The 24,003-nt window shown below is 37.0% G+C and overlaps 1 protein-coding gene across 4 annotated transcripts in view; it reads left to right on the top strand.

Annotated features, from left to right (window-relative positions):
* The first annotated feature begins 1,063 nt into the window (after window positions 1–1,063).
* The window catches only part of LNPK (lunapark, ER junction formation factor), a 50,739-nt gene continuing 27,799 nt past the window's right edge, over window positions 1,064–24,003 (top strand). For 2 of the 4 annotated variants that reach the window (XR_009819457.1, XM_062004920.1), the window contains exons 1-9: window positions 1,084–1,119; window positions 4,600–4,754; window positions 4,878–4,959; window positions 6,184–6,228; window positions 7,406–7,593; window positions 10,840–10,898; window positions 14,089–14,129; window positions 21,493–21,573; window positions 21,663–21,714. Coding sequence is in view for 3 of the 4 variants with exons in the window: in XM_062004920.1 (XP_061860904.1) it covers window positions 4,933–4,959; window positions 6,184–6,228; window positions 7,406–7,593; window positions 10,840–10,898; window positions 14,089–14,129; window positions 21,493–21,573; window positions 21,663–21,714 (493 nt within the window). In the remaining variant the exon portion in view is untranslated. Of the gene's footprint in view, window positions 1,120–4,599; window positions 4,755–4,877; window positions 4,960–6,183; window positions 6,229–7,405; window positions 7,594–10,839; window positions 10,899–14,088; window positions 14,130–21,492; window positions 21,574–21,662; window positions 21,715–24,003 lie in introns of all 4 variants that reach the window. The other 2 variants (XM_062004922.1, XM_062004921.1) reach the window with 2 other exon arrangements.

Below are 24,003 nucleotides of genomic sequence, written 5' to 3'. Positions count from 1 at the left end.
CTTATGAGGAAAGGCTGCAGGAACTGGAGCTGCTCAGCCTGGAGGAGACTGAGGGAAGACCTCATTAATACCCACAAGTATTTAAAAAGTGTATGTCAAGAGGACAGGGAAACACATTTTTTTCTGTAGTGTCTAGTGATAGGACTAGGAGTAATGGACAAAAGTTGAAACACAAAGTTCCACGTAAGGAAAAACTTCTTTAAGGTTCAGGGAGCCCTGGCACAGGCTGCCCAGGGAGAGTGTGAAGTCTCCTTTTCTGGAGCTTTTCAAAACCCGGATGGACACATTCCTGAGTGACCTGATCTAGGAGGACCTGCTTGAGCATGGGGGTTGGACTAGATGACCTTTACAGGTCCCTTCCAATCCATGAGATTCTATGTGTGGCAGCCAAGAAAGGATATCACATAAAAGAACGGATAAAGTAGACCCCAAAAGACAGGGCATTGTGAATATAGCAGTGAAAATTAACATACAGAGCATTGCTTCTATTCAAATGAGTGGCTGCCCACTGGCATAAAGGAGGCAGCGAGTGCAGTCTCCCGTTGACCCCGAGGCCACTTCAGCTCTTGTCACAGAGAAAACACAATGAAGGCTGGGTCTCTCTGCCAGCACGTGCTTCCTTGGCAGAGGCTGTGTCAGGAAGCTACTTGTAAACCTTTACACAAGAGCCTGATTTTCATGTTCCTATGTTTTGGTGTTAAAACACTGTGTTTTCCGGCAACTAAGTACCAGAGAGAGTTGCAGAGGAAGGACAGAGGTTCCGCCCTCGCCAGCCTCGCCACTGGCGGGACGTTGGTGACCGTTTCCGACACCCGCCCGCTTCAACTTGGCTCGGCACAGCCCACGAAATGCCATGTCACCGCGGGGCGCCGTATCACCGACAGGCCGCGCAGAGCCCCAAGCCGCAACCGCCCATCTCCTCCCCGACACCGCCCGGCCGCGGCCCAGGCGCCGGCGCCCCACACACCGCCCGGCCCGGCCCCTCTTCCAGCGCGCCCCGCGGCAGCGAGGCGCTGATTGGCTGCCGGGGCCGCGCGGGGCCTGTTGGGAGCACCGCCCCGGCAGCGCGGCCCCTCCTGCGGCGGGCGGTGGCGGGATGCGCGGCGCGGGCCGCGGCAGGTACGTGCCGCGGGGGAGGGGCGGCCAGGCCCGGCCCAGCCCCGGGCGGCTCCGTGGCGGAGATGAGCTCTGTCGTGGGCGGGGCGGCGGGAGAGAGGCGCCCGGTGCTAACCGGCGGCCGAAGCGGAGCAGGTGCCCCCGCTTTCCCGCCTGGCCGCGAGCAGCTGGGCGGTTGCAGGGGAGCGGGGCGGCGGCGGGCCCGGGCGCGGCCTCGGAAGAGGAAGCCGTCCGGTGTACGTTCGCCGCCCGCCCGGGAGCAGGGGCTAGCGGAGCTGGGGGCCGAACCGGCTGACTGGACCCCGCCGCCGTCCTCTCTGCCGTCGGGTTTGCTCCCCGGGCCACCGCCGGCCGCCCTCGGCGGCTTCAAACGGGACTGGGCTTTACAGAAAGCTCCTGACCCACTCGCTCCGTGCACCATCACTTTGGCCTCTCTGTGTGGGAGCTAATTTTAATTAGCTATTTAGCTTTTAATTAAAGCTCTGCAATGCATAGGACCTCCGTACGATACTTCCAAACAGTAACAGCTGAAATGAAGTTTTAAATGAACAAAATTCACTTTCCTGCTTTAACTGAGAGGTGCTGGGACAGGATGGCAGTAGATAGTGAGGAATGTCCCGGTTTTGTTTTGCTTGTTTCCTTGTCCATGGTGTACGTGGTGGGATAAACCTTTTACAGTCACTGTGGAAGTTTTCGAGGCTAGTAAATTGTGGGAGCATATGAATTTTGGGTGACAATTTTGTGAGCAGAACTGGAAATTCCATTTTAAAGATGTTCTTTGTGATGAGAAATTTCTGAGAACCTTTACACAAAACGAAGTCGCAGGTTTTGCAGACAACCTCATTTAAAGAGCATTACCCTTAAGAGGAAACCTTTGTGTCTGTGTACAAGGCCTTGATTTCAAGTTTGTAACCTTTTGTAATATGATCTGGTGTTATTCAGTCTTGCATTTCAGCATGTCTATTACTAAAATTTATTCTGGAGACTGATTTTTTTTTTTTTTTGAGAGCTTGTCATCTTAGAATGTCAACAACCTGTAAGAAATTTGAGACTGGCTTGATAAAAGTATAATGAGGTCATCAAACTATTTTCTCTATCTGGATGTGTAGGTTGGTGGATAACTTTGGTAATTGTGAATGATTCATCCCTCTTTCAAAAGAGAAACTTTTTCTTCTCTGATACTCTTAGTCTGGCACTCTTGCTTTCCTATTTACAAATTAAAATACATGTTTTTGGGGTAGAGGAGATGCTATGAGGGATGTTGGTTTCTTTTTTCTTTTTTTTTTCCAGGGTCAGGTAATAAGAAAACACTAATATCAACTTTAAGCTTCTGTGTTAAGTGGTTTTCTTAACATTTCTGTTGTCTATTTTAGGCCTAGGGATAGGAAATGGTGCAGCTATCTTATTTGTGCGTTAAATCAGTGATAATATTTGTGCAAATAAGTCTAATTGCAGCAGTGCTCAGTGAATGGGACAGCTCTGTGCTAAAGAAATGCAGTCTTTTTAAGAAAAAAGTGCTGTGCAATAATTTGATGGTTAGAGCAGGGGAAGGAAGGAGGCTTGTAGAATGAGGACTTTTACTATGAACAATAGGATAGTAGTGTTATCCATATGGAGTGGCAGGTGAGGATGGAGGAGAGGTTTGAAGCAGTTGAAGACAACTTGTGTTATCTTGTCAGAAGAAGAGAAGGAAAATTTCTGAGGCACTCCATAGAAAACATATAAAATTCTGCTTTCCCTAACTAAGGATTTGGTGACTAAACTGTAAATGTGAATCTAGTGTCCCGAATTCCGCTTTGGGGAAGAGTTTTGTTAGTGTTTACCGACTTGTATAGCAGTATACGTGAAGCCTGTCAGCATCATAGTTCATGTAAAATTATGCACAGGGTAACACTTGTCAAACCTGTTTCTCTTCCAGGTATTTGCCAGATATTTTAAAAAACATGTGTAGAGATTAGCACTGTGAATGTGTTATTGACAAAGGTCGGTGTCACTAATAACCTGTGCCCAAAAGATACTCCTAATACTTCTACTGCAGAGGTTCTCAAACCAGTGCCTGAAGGAAAGTGGTGTACAGAAAGGCTGTGTGAGCATCTCCTATGTCTCTGTCCATAACCACGAGCAACTGCTGCTGCTAACAGCAGTGGCAATATTAGGGAAGCAAACTAGATTCGGGATCCTTGTGCTAAGTTTACAAACTACTTGATTGGCTGTTTGACATAGCTTTTGTGTTGTTTTGCAATAAATGCATTATCTGTCTCTTTAAAAATACTTGTGAGCAAGATATCTGCTCAGATTTACTGTAATACCTGTCATGCAAAAACTCTCAACTCCCAAGTGCTGATTGTATAAATTCTTAGTGTTAGGTTCAGTGTTTGAAAAATAAAAATATTGCTGCTGTTTTACTGAGGTGAGCTGCTGTAGTAGTGATTGTTTTGAGATTTCACTCAAGAGTCTAAGGGGTAACTGTGCTTTTTCTGTAGCTCACCCCTTTGTGCTAGTAGTTTGGCAGCAGCAGAGCTGATTTGTCCATCTGTTCTAGTTTCATTTTGGTATCACCTCAAATATGGATATCCTTGTCTTTAAGGATTGCTCCCTGAAATTGCAGAGCCTGTACTTCTGCATTCTGAGGTCTGTGACTTTCTTGAAAGGTGAAGAGGTTACCATACTACAGTAACATTTGTGCTAGTAAGTAGCATGTATCCTATATTAATTTGTTCTGACAGCCTCAGACAATTTGAAAACAAATTTGGATTGAGATTAGGTTTCCTTATCTTTCCCTTTTTGGCTGAAGTTAATTTAATAAACTAACAATAACTTATATTTATGCCTAACTATATCAGTGCTTTGTTTTAATAAGTCATATTATTTCATTCCAGAGTTAAAAAGTGCTAGGTGGGATTGAGTATTAGTTTCCTGTTGAGGTTGCTATGAACTGATCACTTTTTCATTCACTGGGTGAAAGCTTGTAAATTGACTGGAGAGAAATTCTGCCATCAAGGTTCAAAGTTAATTGATTCCAACTAGCTGCTACAAAGTTACTACAATTTTGTTATGAGAACCTACACCAAGATCATAAAATCGGTGCTGTGAGTGGACAGTTCTCAGTTTGTGTAGGGTGAGGTGAGCTACTTTTGAACGTTTGGAATTGCTTTTGGGCCATTTCCATTTGGTATGCCAGGGAAGATTTGCTGATGTAGTGCTTTCCTAGAGCAAGTGAAGTCTTTGTAACAGGGTATTTGAACTTAAAACTGATCATACAGAGGAAGAACAGTAGTGTTATCTAGTCTGTTCATGTTGATGAGAGCATGGAAAGGAAGTAGATTTCTTGAAGGTGAACTTATAAGTAGTAGGATGTTAATGCTGGATGCCAGGAGTGACAGATGAAAACAAACATTAAAAATTATGCCTATGAGCAGCAGAGGAAATAATTGGAAATCAGCTTCTTAAATAATCCTTCCTTTTTTTTTTTTTTTTCTGGAGGATTTTGATGGCATTTTTAGAAGTTCTTTTGTGGCTTAAGTTTTGAGGACTCCACTCAAGTATTTCAAAGTTTAAAAAAAAAGTTTGTCCACATCAAGGCTGATCAGCTGACTTGGAAGATGTGCATGAAACGGAAGACTGGGTTTAAAAATAACGTAGGTAGATAACTAGGCAATGGCTTCATGTGAAATTTTGGTTTTTTTAGATATTGGAATAAATTTGTGAATCTTGGACTCTACTGTTAAATTGTTCTTAAGTGCTTAATCTTTCACTTCTAGATGTGGATTCTCGTAGAAGATTGATAGCACTGTCAGCATTTGTCCACAATAGAAGATGGGTGGATTAATTTCAAGATGGAGGGTAAGTAAAATTGTGTAACAATGCAATAATCTTCAGTCTAGAATATGGGAGTGTGCAGGACAAGTTTCTTAATGCCTGTTGGTTGACCATTAGTGGTTGTTGAATATTAGTGCTAAACTTTTCCTATTAACATGTCACTTAAAAGTCTAGTGGTGAGACAAAGTGACCAAAAATACTCTTTACCAGATCCTTATATGGTGAAACTGTGGCTATCCTTTATTTCCTTTGCAATAGCAGACCTGACACTACTTTCGTTTAACTTATAAAAATACACTTTTAACTCTTTCTATAAATGTAAGTAGTTAGTGTAGTGTTTCATTGGGATAGATACAGCAGCATCTGTGACTTGAAAGATTGATGGCTGTTTTAGGTCAAAATGGATACATTTGAAATATCATTGTCCCTTTTAAAAAAATATTTTGATGACTACTTATACATGTCTTTCCTCTTGACTCTTTTTATTGGCTTGTATATTATTGAATGGTGTACTGAGCATATGTGGAAGAGATGTGAGGTTTTTGTCTGCTCCCCTGGCAGGTGTGAGTTGCTAAGAGTCTAGATTTGCCTTTACATATGAATTTCAGAGCCTCCCACACAAAACTCCTTTAAAGGTGAACTGTCAGTTTTGTGTAATAGAAAGAAACTCACTTTCCTGGTGATGCAGTGTGGGCTGTGGTTTCTTGAATTTGTTGCATGTGGAGTCGGGGAAGATAGTGGCTTTATACTCCCAGAAATTAGGAAAGAGTCATAGATGAGGATTCAAATTTGTTCCTTAGGAGAATTTTATTGGAGATTATAATGTCTATTTGCAATTGCTTATAATTTATTTAGAGCATGGGAACGTGTGTGGAATGAATAGTAATAAAAAGCTTGAGTTCTCAGGTTAAGGCTTCCTGTGTGCAATCGCTTTGATCTATTTCCTCCACTTGTCAGTTCTTTCCTTGTTCTGCTTCCCACCCACACCTCCATTATTGCTGTACATGCATGATAGGTTTTAGACTTTTGTAGTGTAGGAGAGGAGCCTTCACTTAATAATAATACTACCTGTAAAACAGTGATTCATTACAGTCCCTTCTATTTGTCGCTTTTAAAGAAGGAAAAATTCTTACCTATATTAATCTGTTATGAATATATCTTTTCCTTAGGAAACTGTCGATATACAGTAATCCTCAAAAAAGTCACTTTTCTTAGTGAAATTAACATCTTTGTTCTGTCCCTTGTAAGCAGACAAAGCCTTCCACTGTAGAAGTATTAGAAAAAATTGATAAGGTATGTATTTTCTTTTTGGTGTTTTGTTTGTTCAGAATTATGCATCCTTTTTGCTGGCAATGTATTTTTTTCACATTAAATAAAATACTGTCATGGATTTTAAATTATTTTGATAATTATTCCAGTTGAATATACTAGAGATTCTAAGTTTCAGATATATTGCTACCTTTTTTTCCCACTTACTAGAAGTACTTTAAAAAAAACATGTCATATGATAGTGGGAAACTACATCTTAAATATTTATTTAGAGAGCCTGAAATAGGAGTGGATGTGAAGTTTGGTTGATTACACAATTCAATTATTACTAATGGTTAAACTCTCATGTAATGGAAAGTGTCAGTAATGCATAGTTCCATTCATCAGGCTCATTAGGAAAGCTTCAATGTATAGTTTTAAGTGTCAGAGTTATAGCTGTAGTGGAAGTAAGTAAGGTCAGGGGTAGAATAACTGAATAGACGGTTCAGTAATCAGTTGTGATTTTTGACCACCATTTGTGACAGATGTCTGTATTTCATGGGGAAACTAACTGGTTTCAAATATGCTGATGATATTTTTTTTGTTTATCTTTTCATGAAAATGTGAGTACTCTTGTTGCAACTTGAAATATGGTCAAAATGGTAACATGACAGAGCATTCCTTGGTCACTTAATATGCCAAGTACATTGTTCAGATGATCGTGATTTTACTCTTAATATGAGAAAAATACTGAAATGAAAACATGTGAAATGATTGAGAGGTTTCAGCCATTTCCCTTATTAGTATAAAAGTATTAGAAGTGTTTGAAATTTTGCAGGTGTCTGAAAAGTTTCAGGATATGAGCTATGCTTAGTAGTGATTTATGTGATCATAAAGACTGCCATTCATAAAATATTAATATTTTCCCCTTGTCCCAAATATATTAGCACATTATAAATAGGAAACAGTGCTGATTTGTAGTACTTACCAATAGTGGTATGTTACTGCTAATACAGTGCAAAGGGTCTGTATCATAACCTTAATAGTATGATGTGTTTATGCCATGAATGTTATCTTTTGGCATATACTGTCATTTATCAAAAAGCTGCCTGACTTTTCTTATCAAGTATCAAATTGATATGGCTAATTTTAGTAAACACTTAAAGTCAGCTTAGTAAAATGACCTACTAATTTCATTAATAAGATTGAACTCTATTTACAGGAAATACAGACATTAGAAGAGTTTCAGGAAAAAAATCAGAGGCTACAGAAACTATGGGTTGGAAGGCTGCTTCTCTACTCTTCACTTCTTTACCTTATCACCTGCGTAATTGTCTATTTTTGGTGTCTTCCTGATGAATGGACAGCAAGGGTGGTTATGACACTTCCATTTTTTGCATTTCCATTGATGTAAGTAAATCAGGCTTTTTTTTCCCTAACTGCTGGCTCTGATAAAAGGAGATGGAAAATACATCTCAGCAGGGGTTTGGGATTGCTTTTGACATTCCTTGAGTTGTCATAACTTGCTGAGTTTTTTCTTTTAAAATAAATCCAAATAGTTAGGTAGGCAATTTCTTTGAGGGAATGTGTCTCATGGATCTGGGTTTAGTGTAGAGCTAAGTCTTACCATCAAAAGATGGTAGCATCCGAATTTAACTTTGTTTATCAAAATTATACTAGGGCTAGAGAGAGACTTGTATCTGAACAGCTGCAAGATAATGTAATATAAGCAGAACAGTATTATCTTGGGTTTTATTTCTCATACTATTTGGAAAACACTAACATATGAAAGTGACTTGAGGTGTATTGCCTGTGTGTGAAAAGCAGAGTATAAATTTGGGGGAAAAAAAATGGAGAAACTTACTTTTATGTCTTAGGTGACTTGCACGGAAGTGAGTTGAAAGCTCATCATCCAAATTATGTTGAGATCTAGTTTTACATAATTAGCTGTTTTTCCGGGAAATCATTGACTGTTTTGTTCAACCAGAAAATACCCCAACATAGGAGAAAATATTATTTACTTTTTTGTTATGCTGAGCAGGTTGATTGCTTGTCCAGTGGCTTTTGTTTTCAAAGAAAACTGCTTTTCTAAATGTAACAAAATAGGCTTCTGCCTCACTAAACAGTTGCTTCTCTGCCTACTCCCAGATTATCAGAGAAGCATCCTACTGAATCTTTTCTGCTTATCAGAAGCACAGTGGATTTACTAATTTGGTGAAATAAGCGTCATAAATACTGTCCATATTTATACAGCATCTTTACGAAAATGACTTGTCAGAGTGTTAGCTTTAGACTAAAAAGGCAAAGTCAAATATAAATATTTAAGGCTTTGCGAGTTTGATTAGTGTGGATCAGCATAACATGCAAAAAAAAATATTTGAAGAGGCTTTTTGTATATTTTGCTGTATTCTGCATAATGTGCTAATATGCTGCTGTTTGGAATCCTCTGGAGAAGATACATGGGTGGCAATATCTTGACTGGAAGAATTAGTGTAGAAATTAAAGCTCAGTTTAATCTTTGGCAGCAATACGAATTAATTTTCTTCTTGAGGACAAGGGTTTGAAAGTCTGTTGTTAGCATGCAGGGCTTACCCATGCAAAAAAGGAAGATTAGTAGAAGAGGAAGCAGTACCAGCCTTCCTTTGTATAGATGTGTCAGCATTAGTGTAGAAATGAAAACTTTTATTATTGAAGGTGGTGGCTTCTAGTGCTCTGGTGTGAATTTTCACATTGAATTTTTATTCTCTGTTTTGCTCTCCAATTCCTCTTTTATTGTTTGGGGGATTTTTTTTGAGATATTTTCTGTAAAATTCTGAATTAGCTAATGACTAACATTTAGAATTTGTCTGTTGTTCTCTCATGACTTGTAACTGTTTATCTGATTTTTCTCTTAAGCTATTCCCCTTCAGGTTTTTTTTTTTTGGCAGATATGAATGGCAAGAAACTGCCAGCTTGTCTTTGTTCTCGGTCAAGAGGTGACTCTATGCTGAATGCCTGATGCCACCCAGTAATAGCTCTAGAGATTTTTCAGCCCTAATCAAACTGGAATATGTCTGCCTTTTCCAGCTTGCAGTCAGTCACCAACTTATTTCTGCCTTGGGTCATTCCCTTAGGGTCTCAGCAAGTTACTGATGCTGGTAGAGTGAGTTAAGTTCTAGGAATATATAATGTCATTAATTTTAAATGTGTATTGTAGTGTCTGAGAAGCTAATATTTTTTTTTCATCATATTAGAAAAATGCTTTTCTTGAAATTATTTTCACTTGAATTAGATTTTATGTCATCTCACAGGTTTTGATTTTCAGATAAAGATGTTTTTGTTTTGTAAAATTGGCCTGAAATGGTCTGCAGTTGAACTTTCACCTCAAGTTTTTCAAGGGGATTTTTTTTTTTACTTCATGAAGTACTACCATGTATCTATCTGTTAGCTTACAATACAGCTTTATGTAGAAGTCTCTTTAAGTGTACAGTAAAAAAGAGATAATACTTTTGCCTGTGTAACATAGTCTTTAAGGCAATTCAAACTCTTTAATATACATATTTGATACTTTATGAAAAGACACATCTTGTGTTGTGTAAGTGGGCAAAACTGTCTGTGTTCCTAGAGTCGTTATTATAGCACACCTTTGTGGAACGGAGTTAAAACTTCTTTCTGGTTCTCTGAATGAAGCCAAAACTATTCATAAAGTTCTTATGAATAAAGTCAAAACTCTACTTGAAATCTTAGAGCCTTTTGCCTGCTTTCATGTGTTAACTGTTATTCAGAGAACCTTTCTAGCCTTTAAGATTTTTTTTTTTCTTAAATGAAACATCACTACTTTAGGCTTTATTGTCTAGTTCTTGGCATTAGGAGGGTTTTGGGTAAGATGCTTGGAAGGGCTTGAAATAGGAGATTTGCCACTTGGCCTAGACCAAATAACTTGCCAGAAAAAGTGTTGATAATTATTAGCAATTTAAGCTTTAAAACAAGTGAAGTCCTGATGATTGCTGAGAGACCTTTCAAATGTAAAATGGTCATAGATCAGTTTATCTTGAGCTCCATTGTTTGAGCTAAGTCAGCTGAAACCCTACAGAAACTGAATGGATTCAGAGCTCTGTAAAATTTCCAGGAGTCAGGTTAGTTAACTCTGCCTGGGAGAGGATTTGTACAATAGCTATATCTTGTGGTTTTCATTGGTATTGAATCCTTCTCACAAATCTCCCAGGACTTAATTTTGGGCCTTAGTTGGTAAGCTTGGTTTTGTGGCTAACGTGCATCATAAATCTATCAAATAAGAAGTGATGACTAAGTAATTTTTATCTAGCTGCATTTACCTGGATTTTTAAAAAGTTCCCACTGAACGTTTTAGCAAGCAATGATGTTACTTGCTGTTGCTGCCTTAGTGTTTCTACCTGTAGTAATACTTTGGTAGACTTTAATAGACAGGAGGATTTTATTTAGAGCAATGTTGATATCTTGTTGATAGCGTTTTCTATAAATATTGTTTGAAGATTTCTGTTCTTTCTATTTGCAAAGTTAAATCTCATCTTGTAAGTCTGCTGCACTGACTACCCTGTTTGCTAAATGACTGCAGAAATGGTTACTGTGATATATTTTACTGTAATAATGATACTGTAATATATTTTAATTAATGTAATTCTTCTTTCTATTTTGAAGAATCTGGTTTATAAGAACACTGCTCATTTTTTTCTTTTCCAAAAGGACGGAAAGGAATAGTAAGTATTTTTTTTCTGTCTTTTTTTAGAATATGGAACTAGTTGGGAATGGTGCTTGGTATGAAAATGTAAATATTTTTGATAATTTGATTTCCAAGAAGAGAAGCCTGTTGGTTGATGCTGAAATGGGTGGCATTAGCTAAACTGTTGTTTCTGCCACACAGTTCTTGAAAGAATGAGAAGGAAACTTTATTAATTTTTACTTCACTTACAAAATTGTGGTAACTTTTTCCTGTTTTTTCATGCTTCAAAGATTTAGTGGAGTAAAATGTAGCAGAGAAGTAGGAGTGAGGGAAAGAGAATAAGAGCAATCAAAGGGGTTTCCTTGATAGTTACATGTTGTAAATGTTCCTGCAATCTCAATCTTATATCTTTATGGATAAAAGAATTATAGCAGATATGTTTCATTTATTTATCAAGATAACATTTCTTTTCCAAGTTCTCCAAAGCATGTTTACATTTGTCTGAATGAAAATGGGATAAACAGATGTGTTTGTGCTATTTTGAGAGCTAAGGAAAATTTGGAGTCATGTAACGAAGGGGAGAAAAAAGCAGATATTCAAATATGTATAAAAAATTGTTAAAGAACATGCAGATTCATTCTAATGCAAAATTTAAAAACTATATCTGTGGCACTTGTCTGCAGTAGCTAAAATTCATTTGAGGCTTGCTTTGAAAGCAGTCCAGCCTGGAACAATATCTCATGGTGATGTGAGCAATAATACAGGGAAAACCTCAATGTAGCGCCATGTCTTATGACTTACAGAACAAGATGATGTATTTAATTTGTGACAGCTTACGAGTTAAGCATCACTTCTGGATTTTTTTCTTAAACCTAATGTTCGCATTTGGTATGCAAGCATAAGACATATATTTTATGTAGAAATAAATTTGCCGATATATTCTGTGGTGCTGTGTGATTCATTTCTAAGGTGAATATATATTTGCATTTCATGTCTGGATAAAAAAAAAAGTATGTATGTTTTTCTAGTTTGCTTAAATATCTTTATTGCTGTTTTTAGCATACAAGCAAGTCTAGTGCTTTTGTTGAACCTATATATAAAGGGTTTTAGTAGATGTTAGAACATGCCAAAATTAATTATTTCTGCATTGTTTGGGAGATAGAGTAAAAATCAAGTGGTTTTTTTTTTTTTTACCTCAAAGATATGTCCTGTATTTGGAAAGGAGAAATCAAATATGTAGTATGAGAGTTACAGCAGTAAAACAGGAGAAAATGTAGCTGAGAGAGCAGACTGTCAAATCAGAGGGTCAAAGCCGGCATTTTACTCTAGGATAAGTTAATACTACACAATAAGTCACTGGAGATGATTGTTTAATACTATAAAGCTCTATGCTGGATAACAAGCATGCACCAGTTTTTAGAACCATCCTCTGAGTGAGGAAAATTCCTACTGAAGAGTGATGTAGAGATTACAGAGTTTCTGTTTAAAAGACTGGCCAGGCAAACAACTGTAGAGGAAGATACAGTCTGATCTGTCCCAAAGTGTGGTGAAAATAATGAGGTACCTTGCTGATATTGACTCCTCTAATATGAATTCTTTTTTCCCATAGGTTTAATTAAGATGGGATATATTGGTTTCTTGAGAGTATTTTGCAGAAATTGCCATTTGGCCAGGTTTGAAGGGGCAGGTGTTGTTGAAAGTGAGGAAGTAAAGTGACCGGAAACAAACTCCCGGGCTTTAAACTGATTGCATTGCTTTGTGAGAGGCTGCTTGAAGGTGTTCCAGGCATCTCTGCACCAAAAGCAGCTTCTGTTTCTGAAGTACCTGTTAACAGCTGCCTGTGTTGTGCTTCTTGTCTGCATGATACTACACTGCCTTGCAGTACTTTCAAGATGTTAATCTGAGTGAGGCTACATGAGAGGCTGTGTTCTAATATAAATGTAAACTTCTGTGGAGAGAGGTACCTTATTAATTTGAAGATGCCCAATTCCCGACATTCTATCTTCAGTGGTCCACCCCCAGGTCTTGTTCCATGTCCTATTTATCTTAACTAATAAGGGATTGTTGTAGCTACCCTTTCATTGCATAAAGTTTCAAATATGTGCCTAGATTTAGTATTTTGTACACTTGATGAAGTGGTTTATTCTATCAAAATGAGTTCCTACATTCTGGAAAAGTTCAAGTAATTATGTTTTCCCTTAATTTCAAGTAGTGGTTGTGTTTGTGAAATAACTTTCTATATATATTCTACAGACTTTGTAGCGAGAGGTACAAAAGTAGTATGTATTTAGTTTGGTGGGTTTTGGTTTTGTTTCTCCTAGATCTATCAAGATTTTTCCTTTCATAGGTAAAAGTAGCTACATTTTACAGGAAATTAACTGCTGGTGTCCAGTAGACTTGGGGGAAAAGTTATAAAGTTTTTTGTTAAACTCCTCTAATTGCAAAGGAGGTGGTAGAAAGTATATCTGTCACCAGATTGCCTTGTCTATTAGGCAAAGGTTTACTTCAATGAGTTTTCTGTGAGTGCCGAGCTGCAAGCACTGACCTGAGAGAAAATCCCATGTACATTTGACCTTTCTTCTTTGCCTTCCTTTCAGCTAGGTTAGGTGCTGTGCCTGCTAGTTGGAACACTCACTTAACATTTAGTAGTAAGATGATCTTCTGGTAGCTTTTCTTGCAAAACTGAGGTTTTTGCTGTACTTTGAAAGTATTGGAAGATGAAAGAGATTGAGATTTGAAGCTCAGAATTGACTTGGCATTTGAAACTAGCATTTGTTAAGAGGCTTACGTGAAATACTGAAGCCAGTAAATCTGGTACTCAAATAGATATATTAATCCTTAGACCTGAAGCTTTTTTTCTGTAGTTTGACTCATGAGATTAAGTGTATTTGGTCCATTGTTGTACCAGTTTTAATGTAGGTCAAAGCAGGGCACTGGCTAGAATTGGTTTGCTTAATGAGGAAATGGTACATAAAATTTTTTAACAGTTCTAACTGTAAAGCGATAACAGTGGACTGTAATTTATAAGCAGTTTCAGGGTTTAAAATGATTTATTTTCACATAAAAACTTTAGTTATTTTATGCAAAGTTTACTAATGTTGTAGAGTTGATAGTCATCAGTGTGGTGTAATTTCTCCTGATGTCACAGAATGAAGTCAATGTTTAGAATGTGCTGAAATTACCTCCTCTTTATATTTGAAAACTAATGTGTGATATCCTTGTTTTAGATGATGCACTGGAAGATTTAAAGACTCAAAAGAAAAAAATAGTAAGTAAAACTTTAAGCAAAGCTAATTCTTATGGTTCACTGAAGTGGTTTTTTTGCACCTCTACAAGTTGTTTGATTGTAATATATAGATGAAGACTGGACAGAGGGAGGTGAAATTATTACCAAGGTTTTCCTCACCCCAAAATTACAGAGGACTGCTCACATATGAGGAGAAAAATGTTGCCTTGTAGTTTAAGCTATTTTAGTGTTTCTAGACCTAGGTAAAGTGATTCTGTTTTGTCAGAAAATTAAATGTATGCTTTAATCTACTCATTGCTGACTAATTTTACTTTAGGATTACAAAAAGTGTTAGATACTGAGCCAATTTAAGGACATAGATTGCAACTATATCTTTAGTAGTTACTCTGTTAATGTCTTGTTCATAAATAGCAAAAAATACTTCCATCTCATCTTCACTCTTTCATCAAGTAACAGATTTTTGTTTGTATCTTAAATGTATCACCACTAATTTCCTACCTTCCTCTTATTTTTGTACTACATATTTTATCCATTCCATCTTTCATCTAAGACAAATATCTTGTCAAATATCAGTCCTATTAGTTATCTTGAGGTCATCTATTTTGTGAGCTGTGTGGATGAGTTAACAGTATAAAACTGATGTATACTATGTATTTGCTTCAGTTGGATCGACGCTTAATCTCAGACATTTAGAGATGGAAAAGGTTCCAAGTTTTGGATAACTTACACTCTTTGTGAGCTCTGTAGCACTGAAAGTTGTCTCCTCTCTTATTTAACTATTCCATGAGGAAGTTGTTTGCTTTCTTATGTTGTTACTTTGTCAAATGTCTTGCAAGGCAAAATTTAAAAATGACCACTGCCAAATCAGAAAAAACTCCAACTAACCAAAACCCAAACTGTACCCCTCCTCCCTGCAGCAGCTGCCGTTTCTCCAGAAAACTTGTATTTTGAGTTAAAAATAAGTTGTATTATAAAGCTTTATAGTTAATGAGTTTCCCAAAGTGTTCACCTTATACCTTCTGGATTTTGCCATGGTAGCTAAATTAATAGAAAACCCACAACAAAGCCACCAAAAAAGAGGTAAGGGGCTGATATTATATGCCCTTTACAGGGGAAACAGATTTCGCTGATTTTTCCACTCTGATTTTTTATAACTTAAAAAATGTAGATCTAAAAATGACAACCTGTAACCTATGTCATTGTACTTTGGTAAAGAGAATTTGCTAATATTTATATCTGTTAATCTTTATTAGCATTAGGAATCTGTTAAATGGACTTGTTTGGTTGGAGAGATAATAAAAAGGAGTTTCTGAGAAAAAAAATTAATACGATAACTTTTAAGTTTTATTTTATGAAAACTGCTTAACTGAAATTAGTTAATTGCTCCAATTGGCATGGTTATTGAGTAGCTTTGGAAAGAAAGATGTTGGAACAAAAAAAGCACAGTGGAAAGACTCCAAAAGCTCCAAAACAGCTTTTGGAGTCTTAAATATAAAGCCTTCATTTTGGTTAAATAAGTTTATTTTCTGTAATAATGAAAATCTTAATATTCTAGATTAACTAGTAATACTGCATTTTTGTGGGAGAGAAGCATTTTAGAGAAAGGCATTGAATAAAGAAGTTGGGAAAAAGATGGTTTATAACGGAGAGTTTTTTACTTTGGGAATTGGTACTGTTGAAACGATATCAATCTGTTCTGCGTACGCAGAAAACTATTTTAGAAGCGGAGGCAGTAGTTAAAAGTTAAACAACTGCACAAATGCCTTGTTAACAAGACAGAAGTTATAGTATAAGTATGGCAAGGTTAAAACTGGAAATACGAATTGCCAGCAGTATATATGCATGTCGAGCTTTAATCATTAAAATCAAACTTCTGAGTAGGATTAGTAAACCAGGGTTCTGGGAAGTCCAATAACCTGTAACACGTTTTTCAGTCTGAGGGGAATAAAAAGTCCGTGATTACTTCCTGATCTTGTGGGTGGCTGGTTCCTAGCAAGGAGTCAGAAATAGAAGACTTATTCCAACCTCTTGAATCAGCATAGCGTTGGTATTTTTTGCTCAGAAGATAGACTTGGGAGTTTCATCATAATTAAGCATTAAGATTAGATTATTATACATGAAAACTGGCATGTCAAAAAAAAATGGAAGTGGGTACAGGTAATGAGTCAATATAATTTGTATTTTAAATTAAAGCACCCTTAAAATTGCATTCTGTAATAACTTGATTTTGATAATACTCAGATTTGCTTTTGTTTTGAATTAACTTCTTTAGGACTGAGTGGCTATGAATAGCTGTACCAATACCTACTTTTTTAGTAAAACAAAACAAGAACCTTTACCAAGTAAAGTAATGGAAAGGGAGAAGGGAGAGGATTTTTTTTTCTGTTGGATTCTGATTTGCTACTGAGTTTGAAATAGAATTAGTTACTAAGATATTTACATTATGATCCTCAAAATATCTGGAATAATTTAATTATGTATTTCCTATTTAGTTGTAAGGCAAATTGGTATCTAGACATTGCCATCCTGGCACAGCAGCTGTGGTTTTTCACTTCACTGCAGCTCAGCTACCTGATTGCTGAAGAAATCCAATATTGAAGATGATTGTCCTTTTGAGAGGTGCTACAGTACTTGTGTTTTACAGGCACGTGGTCCTTACATGCTGAAGGGTACCTGTAAAGGAGTAAGCTCCTTATCTTCTAGGTACCCTGGTGGCTGTGCAGTGAGATGCTTGACAGAACTTCAGTTCTGTTCAAAAACCCTTGGTAGCATAATCACATGCATAGTTAGATTGCCAAAATCTCTATTTGTGTTTGTCAGGTGTACTTCATCTGAAGATGTCCATGAATATTGCCTATCCTATGCTTTGACTCAAAGTTTGTGCAACACTTGTTTTCCTCAGAACTGACCCTCTACATTGCTGTCTTCACAGGATCGCAAAATGGTAGGGGTTAGAAAAGGACCTTTAGAGATCATATAGTCCAACCCCCATGCATAAGCAGGTCAACCTAGATCAGGTTGCAAAGGAATGTGTCTAGGTGGGTTTTGAAGACCTTCAAGGAAGGAGACTCCACAACCTCCCTGGGCAGCCTGTGCCAGGGCTCCCTCACCCTCACAGTAACGTAGTTTTTTCTTATGTTTAAATGGAACTTTTTGTGTTCCAGCTTCATCCGTTATTCCTTGTCCTGTTGCTAGATACGATAGGAAAAAGAGGAATATCCCAACCTCCTGACAATGCGCAGTTTATATACTTGTAAATATTAATGGAATCCCACCTCAGTCTTCTCTTTTCTGGACTAAACATCCCCAGTTCCTGTAGCCTTTCCTCGTAAGGAAAACGCTCCAGTCCCCTGATCACCTTGGTGGCCCAGTGCTGGACTCTCTCCAGCAGTTCCCTGTTGCTCTTGAGCTGGGGAGCCCAGAACTGGACACAGTACTCCAGATGAGGCCTCACCAGGGCAGAGTAGAAGGGGAGGAGAACCTCCCTTGACCTGCTGGCCACACTCTTCTTAATGCATCCCAGGATGCCATTGGCCTTCTTGGCCATGAGGGCACATTGCTGGCTTTTCTTAGTGAATACCTTAAAATACTTTGAGTGTTTACGAATTGGGAATAGGGATCAATTCATTAGTTATAATTAAGGCAGTGCTTCAAGAATGAACTTCTTTTCCCTCCTTGATTGTAGGAGATACTGTGGTTGCATTTGTGATTGTGTAGCTGTAATTTTGGCTGTAGAGTTCTCAGTTACTAAGGGTGTCAGCTGTTAAGCCTGAATGTGTATAGATGAGCAAGTTCAGAGGGTTAAGCACATTAAAGCAAGGGCACAGGACATGTATTAAGTTGCTACAAATGGGAATTAGTGGAGACTTTACCTGGAGCAGCAGTCTTAAAGATGGGATAATTCTTAGCCTGAGGACAGACTTGTGAAGATAGTATAGTAATTACTTTGCTAATGTTAGAATTAAGCTTTGCTGGTTTGCTCAGCTATTCTATTGTAGTAAGCTGAGTGTCATATTAGACTTGGACAGACTTCCTAGCCATTTCAGGTAATAATTTAGAAAGTTGTGTCTGTTAATTTTCCAAGAAAAAAAGTCTTAAAACTGCCTTGGAGTTGTGTTAATAAAGGAAAAAAAATGCAGCATAGGAGTTTTTTAATTTAAAATAGCAGCTGTTTAATTAACTTTTTACCTTCTGCTGTCCAGGCATAGAAAATAAGATATTTTGATCACCTTCAATATGTGACAAACTCTGCTAGAAGTTGATTGTTGTGTAAGCCCAGTCTTGTCTACCCAGTATGTGCTAGAGTACTGCAAATGTGCAACTGGAAGCTCAAAATGCGGTTAAAAATCATGTTTACTGATGAATGAGGTATTTTTTTAATGCACTGTTCACATAAACCAGTTACTTCAGTTCTTTTACCATTTGCGTGAATCCAGAGTACACTTGATTATTGTGGCTTAAATGAATTATTTCTTATTTTAGCAGAACTTTTGCTTTGTGTACTGGCGTATCTTAAATAGTAGGCTTTGTGTGAATATAGACATATTTCACCATAGTTGGATTTGGCAAACCAAGTAATTAAATTTAAAACTCACGTGGTAGTATAGTGGATAAATAGTTTGCACCATGCCAATACTTCAGAAATCCAGTGGTTAAATTGCATTTACAAGAAGCTTAAAATACATTACTTATTTTCCTTTTCAGTATAGGCAACTGATGTCATTGCCATAGGAACTCTGGTTACCAGCTGGAAAGGAGACCATGCATGCAATTATTTGTAGGGGAGAATGCTGTACGTGACCATTAAGATGTGGTTAATTCCATGAGATAAGTTTGAAAACTCCATGGTTAGGCTGATGTTAACTTCGATAGAGACTTCACTTGTGACTGTATACTCCGCATTTCAGCTCAATAATAATAGACTATGAATTAGCTCTTGTCAGAAAGTAGAAAATGTTTTTTGTGGGAAGAGATTTGGATCCCAGAGAATAGAGTATATTTTGGAGAAACAGCAGTCAGTGTGGAGTGATTTACTGTGTTAGTGAGCCAGCGCTCAGCACTGGGTTAACCTTTCCAAGGTTATGCTTCTGGTTGGTGAATAATCCATACCATAAGTCAGTATGTTGATGTGCGTTTATAAACAAACTTGCTGTGGCAGTGCAGAAGCTAGTTTCTTCTGCTGTGCAAACCTAGAGATGGTGTTTAAATTTTACACAGGGCTTTATTTGCTTCTAGTAATTATACTAATTTCCTCAAAGAGTAAATAAGCTTTGACCTGTTTGATTCTGTATTTGGTATTGTCAGTCAAATTTCATTAATTTTAGAAAACTATATCCTAGAAATGAAACCATGAGAACTGTGAGTATTAAATTTCTTGGAAATGTATAGAGTCAGTGGTGAAGCTGAATTCTTGTTCAGATTCACTTTTTCTAGAGCTTTAAAGCTGTATATGGATTTCAGAATACGAATCATAGAGGAGTAACTTGTATTATCCAACAACTACATAATGTGAAGAATAACTTTGATGTCTGAATCTTGTGATGAGAGCTAAATTTTTCCACTTCAAAACAACAGTTTTGCAGAACCCATGTATCCCGAAATAACTACCCTCCTATCTTAATACTGTTGTAGCAAGAAGTGCATTAGATAAGGAAAGTGTCAAGTGATGGTTGAGCATTCTGTTTTCCCTTCCTAAAGGTCACTTTGTCCTGCAGAAGGTTATTTCTTGTTTTCCTGTGTGGCTACAAAGACAATTGCATGCATTATACATTCATCGATATAAAGTGACTTGGAGTTTTTTATTTCGATTTTGGGGAGAGATACTGACACTGACTGTTAACACTTCGCCACTTTCCAGCTTTGTGTCCCTAACCTTACCCCTTCATATAAAATTCTGCATTATGATTTTCACTTCTATAAGCAATAAAGACTTTATTTTTCCTATTAGACTCTTAATTCTGATCTTACTACACTATGTGGCATTGTTATGTGGCATTGTTTTATGAAATTTGTGGGTTAACTCCATAGTCCTGCTGAATACAAGTTTAGGAAATTGATTTTTACTTCCTTCTTCACTCTTTTGTTTCAATAGTCCTTAGTTAACAACCTGGATAGTACTCTTCGCCTTAGTAATGTGTGTAGACGTGAGTGTTAAATGAATACTCTGTATCCGTTTAACTCAGTGAATGTTACTTAGCACAGAGGTCTGTCTAAAAGTAAAAACCCATACAGGGTCTGTATGCACAGAATGGCTGAGACTTTAGTTTCTCATTAGCTAAATAATGGCGTAAAAGTCATGTTAACCTGCATCGTTTGTTATTTTAGCAGTGATAAATGAATTTGAGAGAACTTATTTTTTTGGCCACTGACCTTTTCAGTTTTGTAGTTTATGCCAACAACAAACTTAAAAACAAACAAACCCTCCACTTTTAGCTGAACATGGCCATTAGTCAGCATATTTAGGAGAAAAGGTCGTATTAAGATACTGTAAAATGTATTATAACTTTTATACATATTAGGTATTTGTCATAACTTCAGCTTTCTCTGTTTTAAAGTTAAGCTTCTGATGTTGGCTGTTAACCACTAAAATGATACTTTGCTAGTGATTACTTTTTTAATTAAGCCAATGTATTAGCTATAAAGCCACTTGAGTGCATTGTAAATAAAACACTGTAATAATGAAGTGCTTTAATTACATTCCCTAAAGTATGCATTGTTCTCAGTAATTTTTTTATTTAAATTCTTAACATGTTCCTTTTTTTTTTCTGAAAAGCAGTTTGAATCGCTGTAAAGATGGAGATTCAGCCTTTAAAGTCATTTGAGCAAATTCCATGGCTGTTCTCTAGTTAGAGTTTTCACAGCATTTTGCAGCAAGCTAATTGCTTCTGCTAATAAATAATCTAAAATCGATGCTGACAGCAGTTAATTGGCACAGAGACTTTATTCTGTAAAGCACTTGGCTAACGACCTTCCTTAAATTAATGGCATTAAGTGCTATGAGGAAATAAATCTAAGGAATTGCCTGTCATTTGCTTGTCATGTCTAATAACTTCCAATAATGATGGCTGATAGATTTTTGCACATTCCATTATTGAAGTTGGTGCATGTAATTATTCTCCTCATTATATGTAAACAATTAGCAATATTTGGTGTTTCCTTGCAATAAAGCTGTTAAATACAAGTAGCCCATTAGAGTTTATTAACTATTTTTGAAAGCAAAATTTCATTTCCATTAAATATAGCAAATCTGCAGGTAAATGAACATGCTACTGGATCATTGGACTAGTTTCACCTTTAGTAACAACATTATGTTGCATGTAAAATGGAGGATGTGGGGGGAAAATACTTTAAAGTATTCTGTAGTGATGTAACTTTTTGTTTCCAGCTTGAGGAAGTAATGGAGAAGGAAACATACAAAACTGCTAAGCTAATCCTTGAAAGGTTTGATCCAGAATCGAGTGCAAAGGTAAGAATTATTGATATTGATACTGATTTAATATGAAAGGTACTATGGAGCTGAACATTCAGATAATGTTATTTCTAATTAATTGGCAGGAGACTGAGCCACCATCTGCTGGAACATCTGCAACCCCGAGACCTGGACAAGGTAATAGCCATGTAAAACGGCTGTTCCTTAGAATAGATACTCATCTTTCATAGCAATTCCTACTCTAGAAGTCTCTCTATGATAAAATTTGTAGATCAATTGACCTTTATTTAGGGTTAATAGACTGTTTATTAGGCTGTCCCCATTACTGTTCTGTATTTTTCAATCAAGGGATCTATTACTAAAGGCTGATGGTCTTCTAGGTAGCAGGATGTTTAATGCAACTTGATGCTAAGGCAGAGAGAAAATTAACTTCTTGTAGCACACTTGCAATTTTTCCCAAATACAAAGGTACTTTCAAATCTTTTGTAATGTTCACTGACTTAGCTTTTCAGTTCTGTTTCTGGATAGTTAGACCTTTCCTAATGCAGTGTTTAAACTACTTTTATGTGGTAGATAGAGGGATTCATAGAGCTAGTGCAGAGATCAGTGATTTTCTAGATGCACAGAATGAACAGTTCTTTACTAGTTTATGATGTTCCATCTAAAAGTGCTATTGAATAAAATAGTAAAAGAAAAAGAAAAAACTTGCGTGCATTTCAAGGAAGCCTTATTTCTAGATTACACACACAGTTTGAAAGTCTGAAGAGATCTATCCCCCACACTCTTCCAGTAGAATGCTTACATTAAGAATGTGGACTATAAATAATAAAAAAGTAGATATTTAAGCAAACAAACTACTGTTTTTATCAAAGTTGAGTATAATATGCTGTAGACAAACTAAAGTAGTAGTATGAACATAGTATGAAGACCATATTGAATGATAATACTGAAGATACCTACAAAGATCTGACTCAAAGTGTGAGTACTAATTTGCTGTTAAAACCGAGAATGTACAGGCTAGTTTTCAAAATAAGCTGCTTAGTTTTTCATAAAATAAACAGATTACTTTAGAGTGTATATGAGAATTTTCAACTTGTGTCTAAGTCTGGTGAGTAACCAAACTTTTATTTTTCCAGTTTTTCACTTCTGGAGTGCTGGTTTTGATGGGTGGAGAACACCTAGATTTACTAACAAAGGTGTTTATAAACTGCATGGTCAAATCCACTGTTTTGTTCTTCTTTCTTAGCTTGAAATTGTCACAAAAACATTTTAAAACCATCCTTACCTGTTGACATTGACAGTAAGTAGTTGCAGTGCAGTGTGTTAGCAGTAAAGCTTTTACCTCTTCTGGTGTCCTAGGCACAACAGCTTTTTCTCAAGTTTGCTCCTTACCTGTCTCTCCTATCATTCCATTTCTGTGGCATTCGTAGTTTTGTTTTTTTAAAGCTGAAGAGCCATTTTGACACCTTGTTCTGTTCTCTGTTTTAATACAACTCGTAGATGGTTGCCAAGAATTTTCTGTCATACAAGAAATGTTTAGGTAGTCTAGTGTGGGGTTTTTTTTTTTTAACTCTTTATAGTCATTCTTGAGATATGTTGGAAATCACTCCAGAAGTAGAGTGATACATCTGTTCGTAGAATGCAAGTAATGCTGACCAGGGGATGAAATTGACTGGAAATATGTGTTTCTATGTAGTGTTCTAGAGGTAATTAACTATAAGACAGTAGGAAGGCTTTATTTGCCCTGGTTTTATTAAGAGATATCACCACCATTTTTGAAACTCCTTAAGGAGTTAGATGATTGTTCTCTTCCCTGCTGCCCAGGCTGTGTAAGTAGCAATGGTGACAAGTGAGTTTCTCAGCCTCTGCTAGGTAACTATTTTTGTGTATATATGGGTTTATGATACACAGTGTCTGTGCTTTTGACCCAGGGTTCTGGGTTAGTCAAAAACACATTAGTTGAATCTAGCATATGGTGGATTGTCTTGATTTTGACTATTGATAGAAGGTCAAGGAAAGATTCTGAGAGTTAAAAGAGTTTCTGAGAGCCAACCACTGTAAGCTATGGTTTACATTAATAAGTGTGATGTAATAAGAGTAGAGTTATAGAGCGAAATGATTGTTGCTGATTAGTTTGCTGAGGCTATATATGTTTAGGGTTTTTATTTAGTGCTAGCTGTAAGCTGGTCTCATGGATCTGGTGGAGGGCATCTTTCAGTTTACCTTCAAGAAGAATGTAAGTGCAGTAAGAATGTGAGTTTTCTTAGGCTGTACTGTGACATGCATCAGACACGTCTAAGTGGGGGACAATTGAGAAACTGTAAAGTATATACTTTTGATTCAAACATAATTTAACTTCCTTGGGTGTATCCATATTAAAGTAAGCAGTTTATCCTGAATAAAAGCACAGTTTAGCCTTGTAAAGGATTTTGTAAAATAAGTTCTGTAAATTATCATGGCTTATGG

Source organism: Colius striatus, chromosome 11, assembly GCF_028858725.1.
Source record: "Colius striatus isolate bColStr4 chromosome 11, bColStr4.1.hap1, whole genome shotgun sequence".
In the NCBI taxonomy this organism is placed as follows: Eukaryota; Metazoa; Chordata; class Aves; order Coliiformes; family Coliidae; genus Colius; species Colius striatus.
Note: the sequence above shows the minus strand (reverse complement) of the source record. Positions and strands in the feature narration are given on the sequence as shown.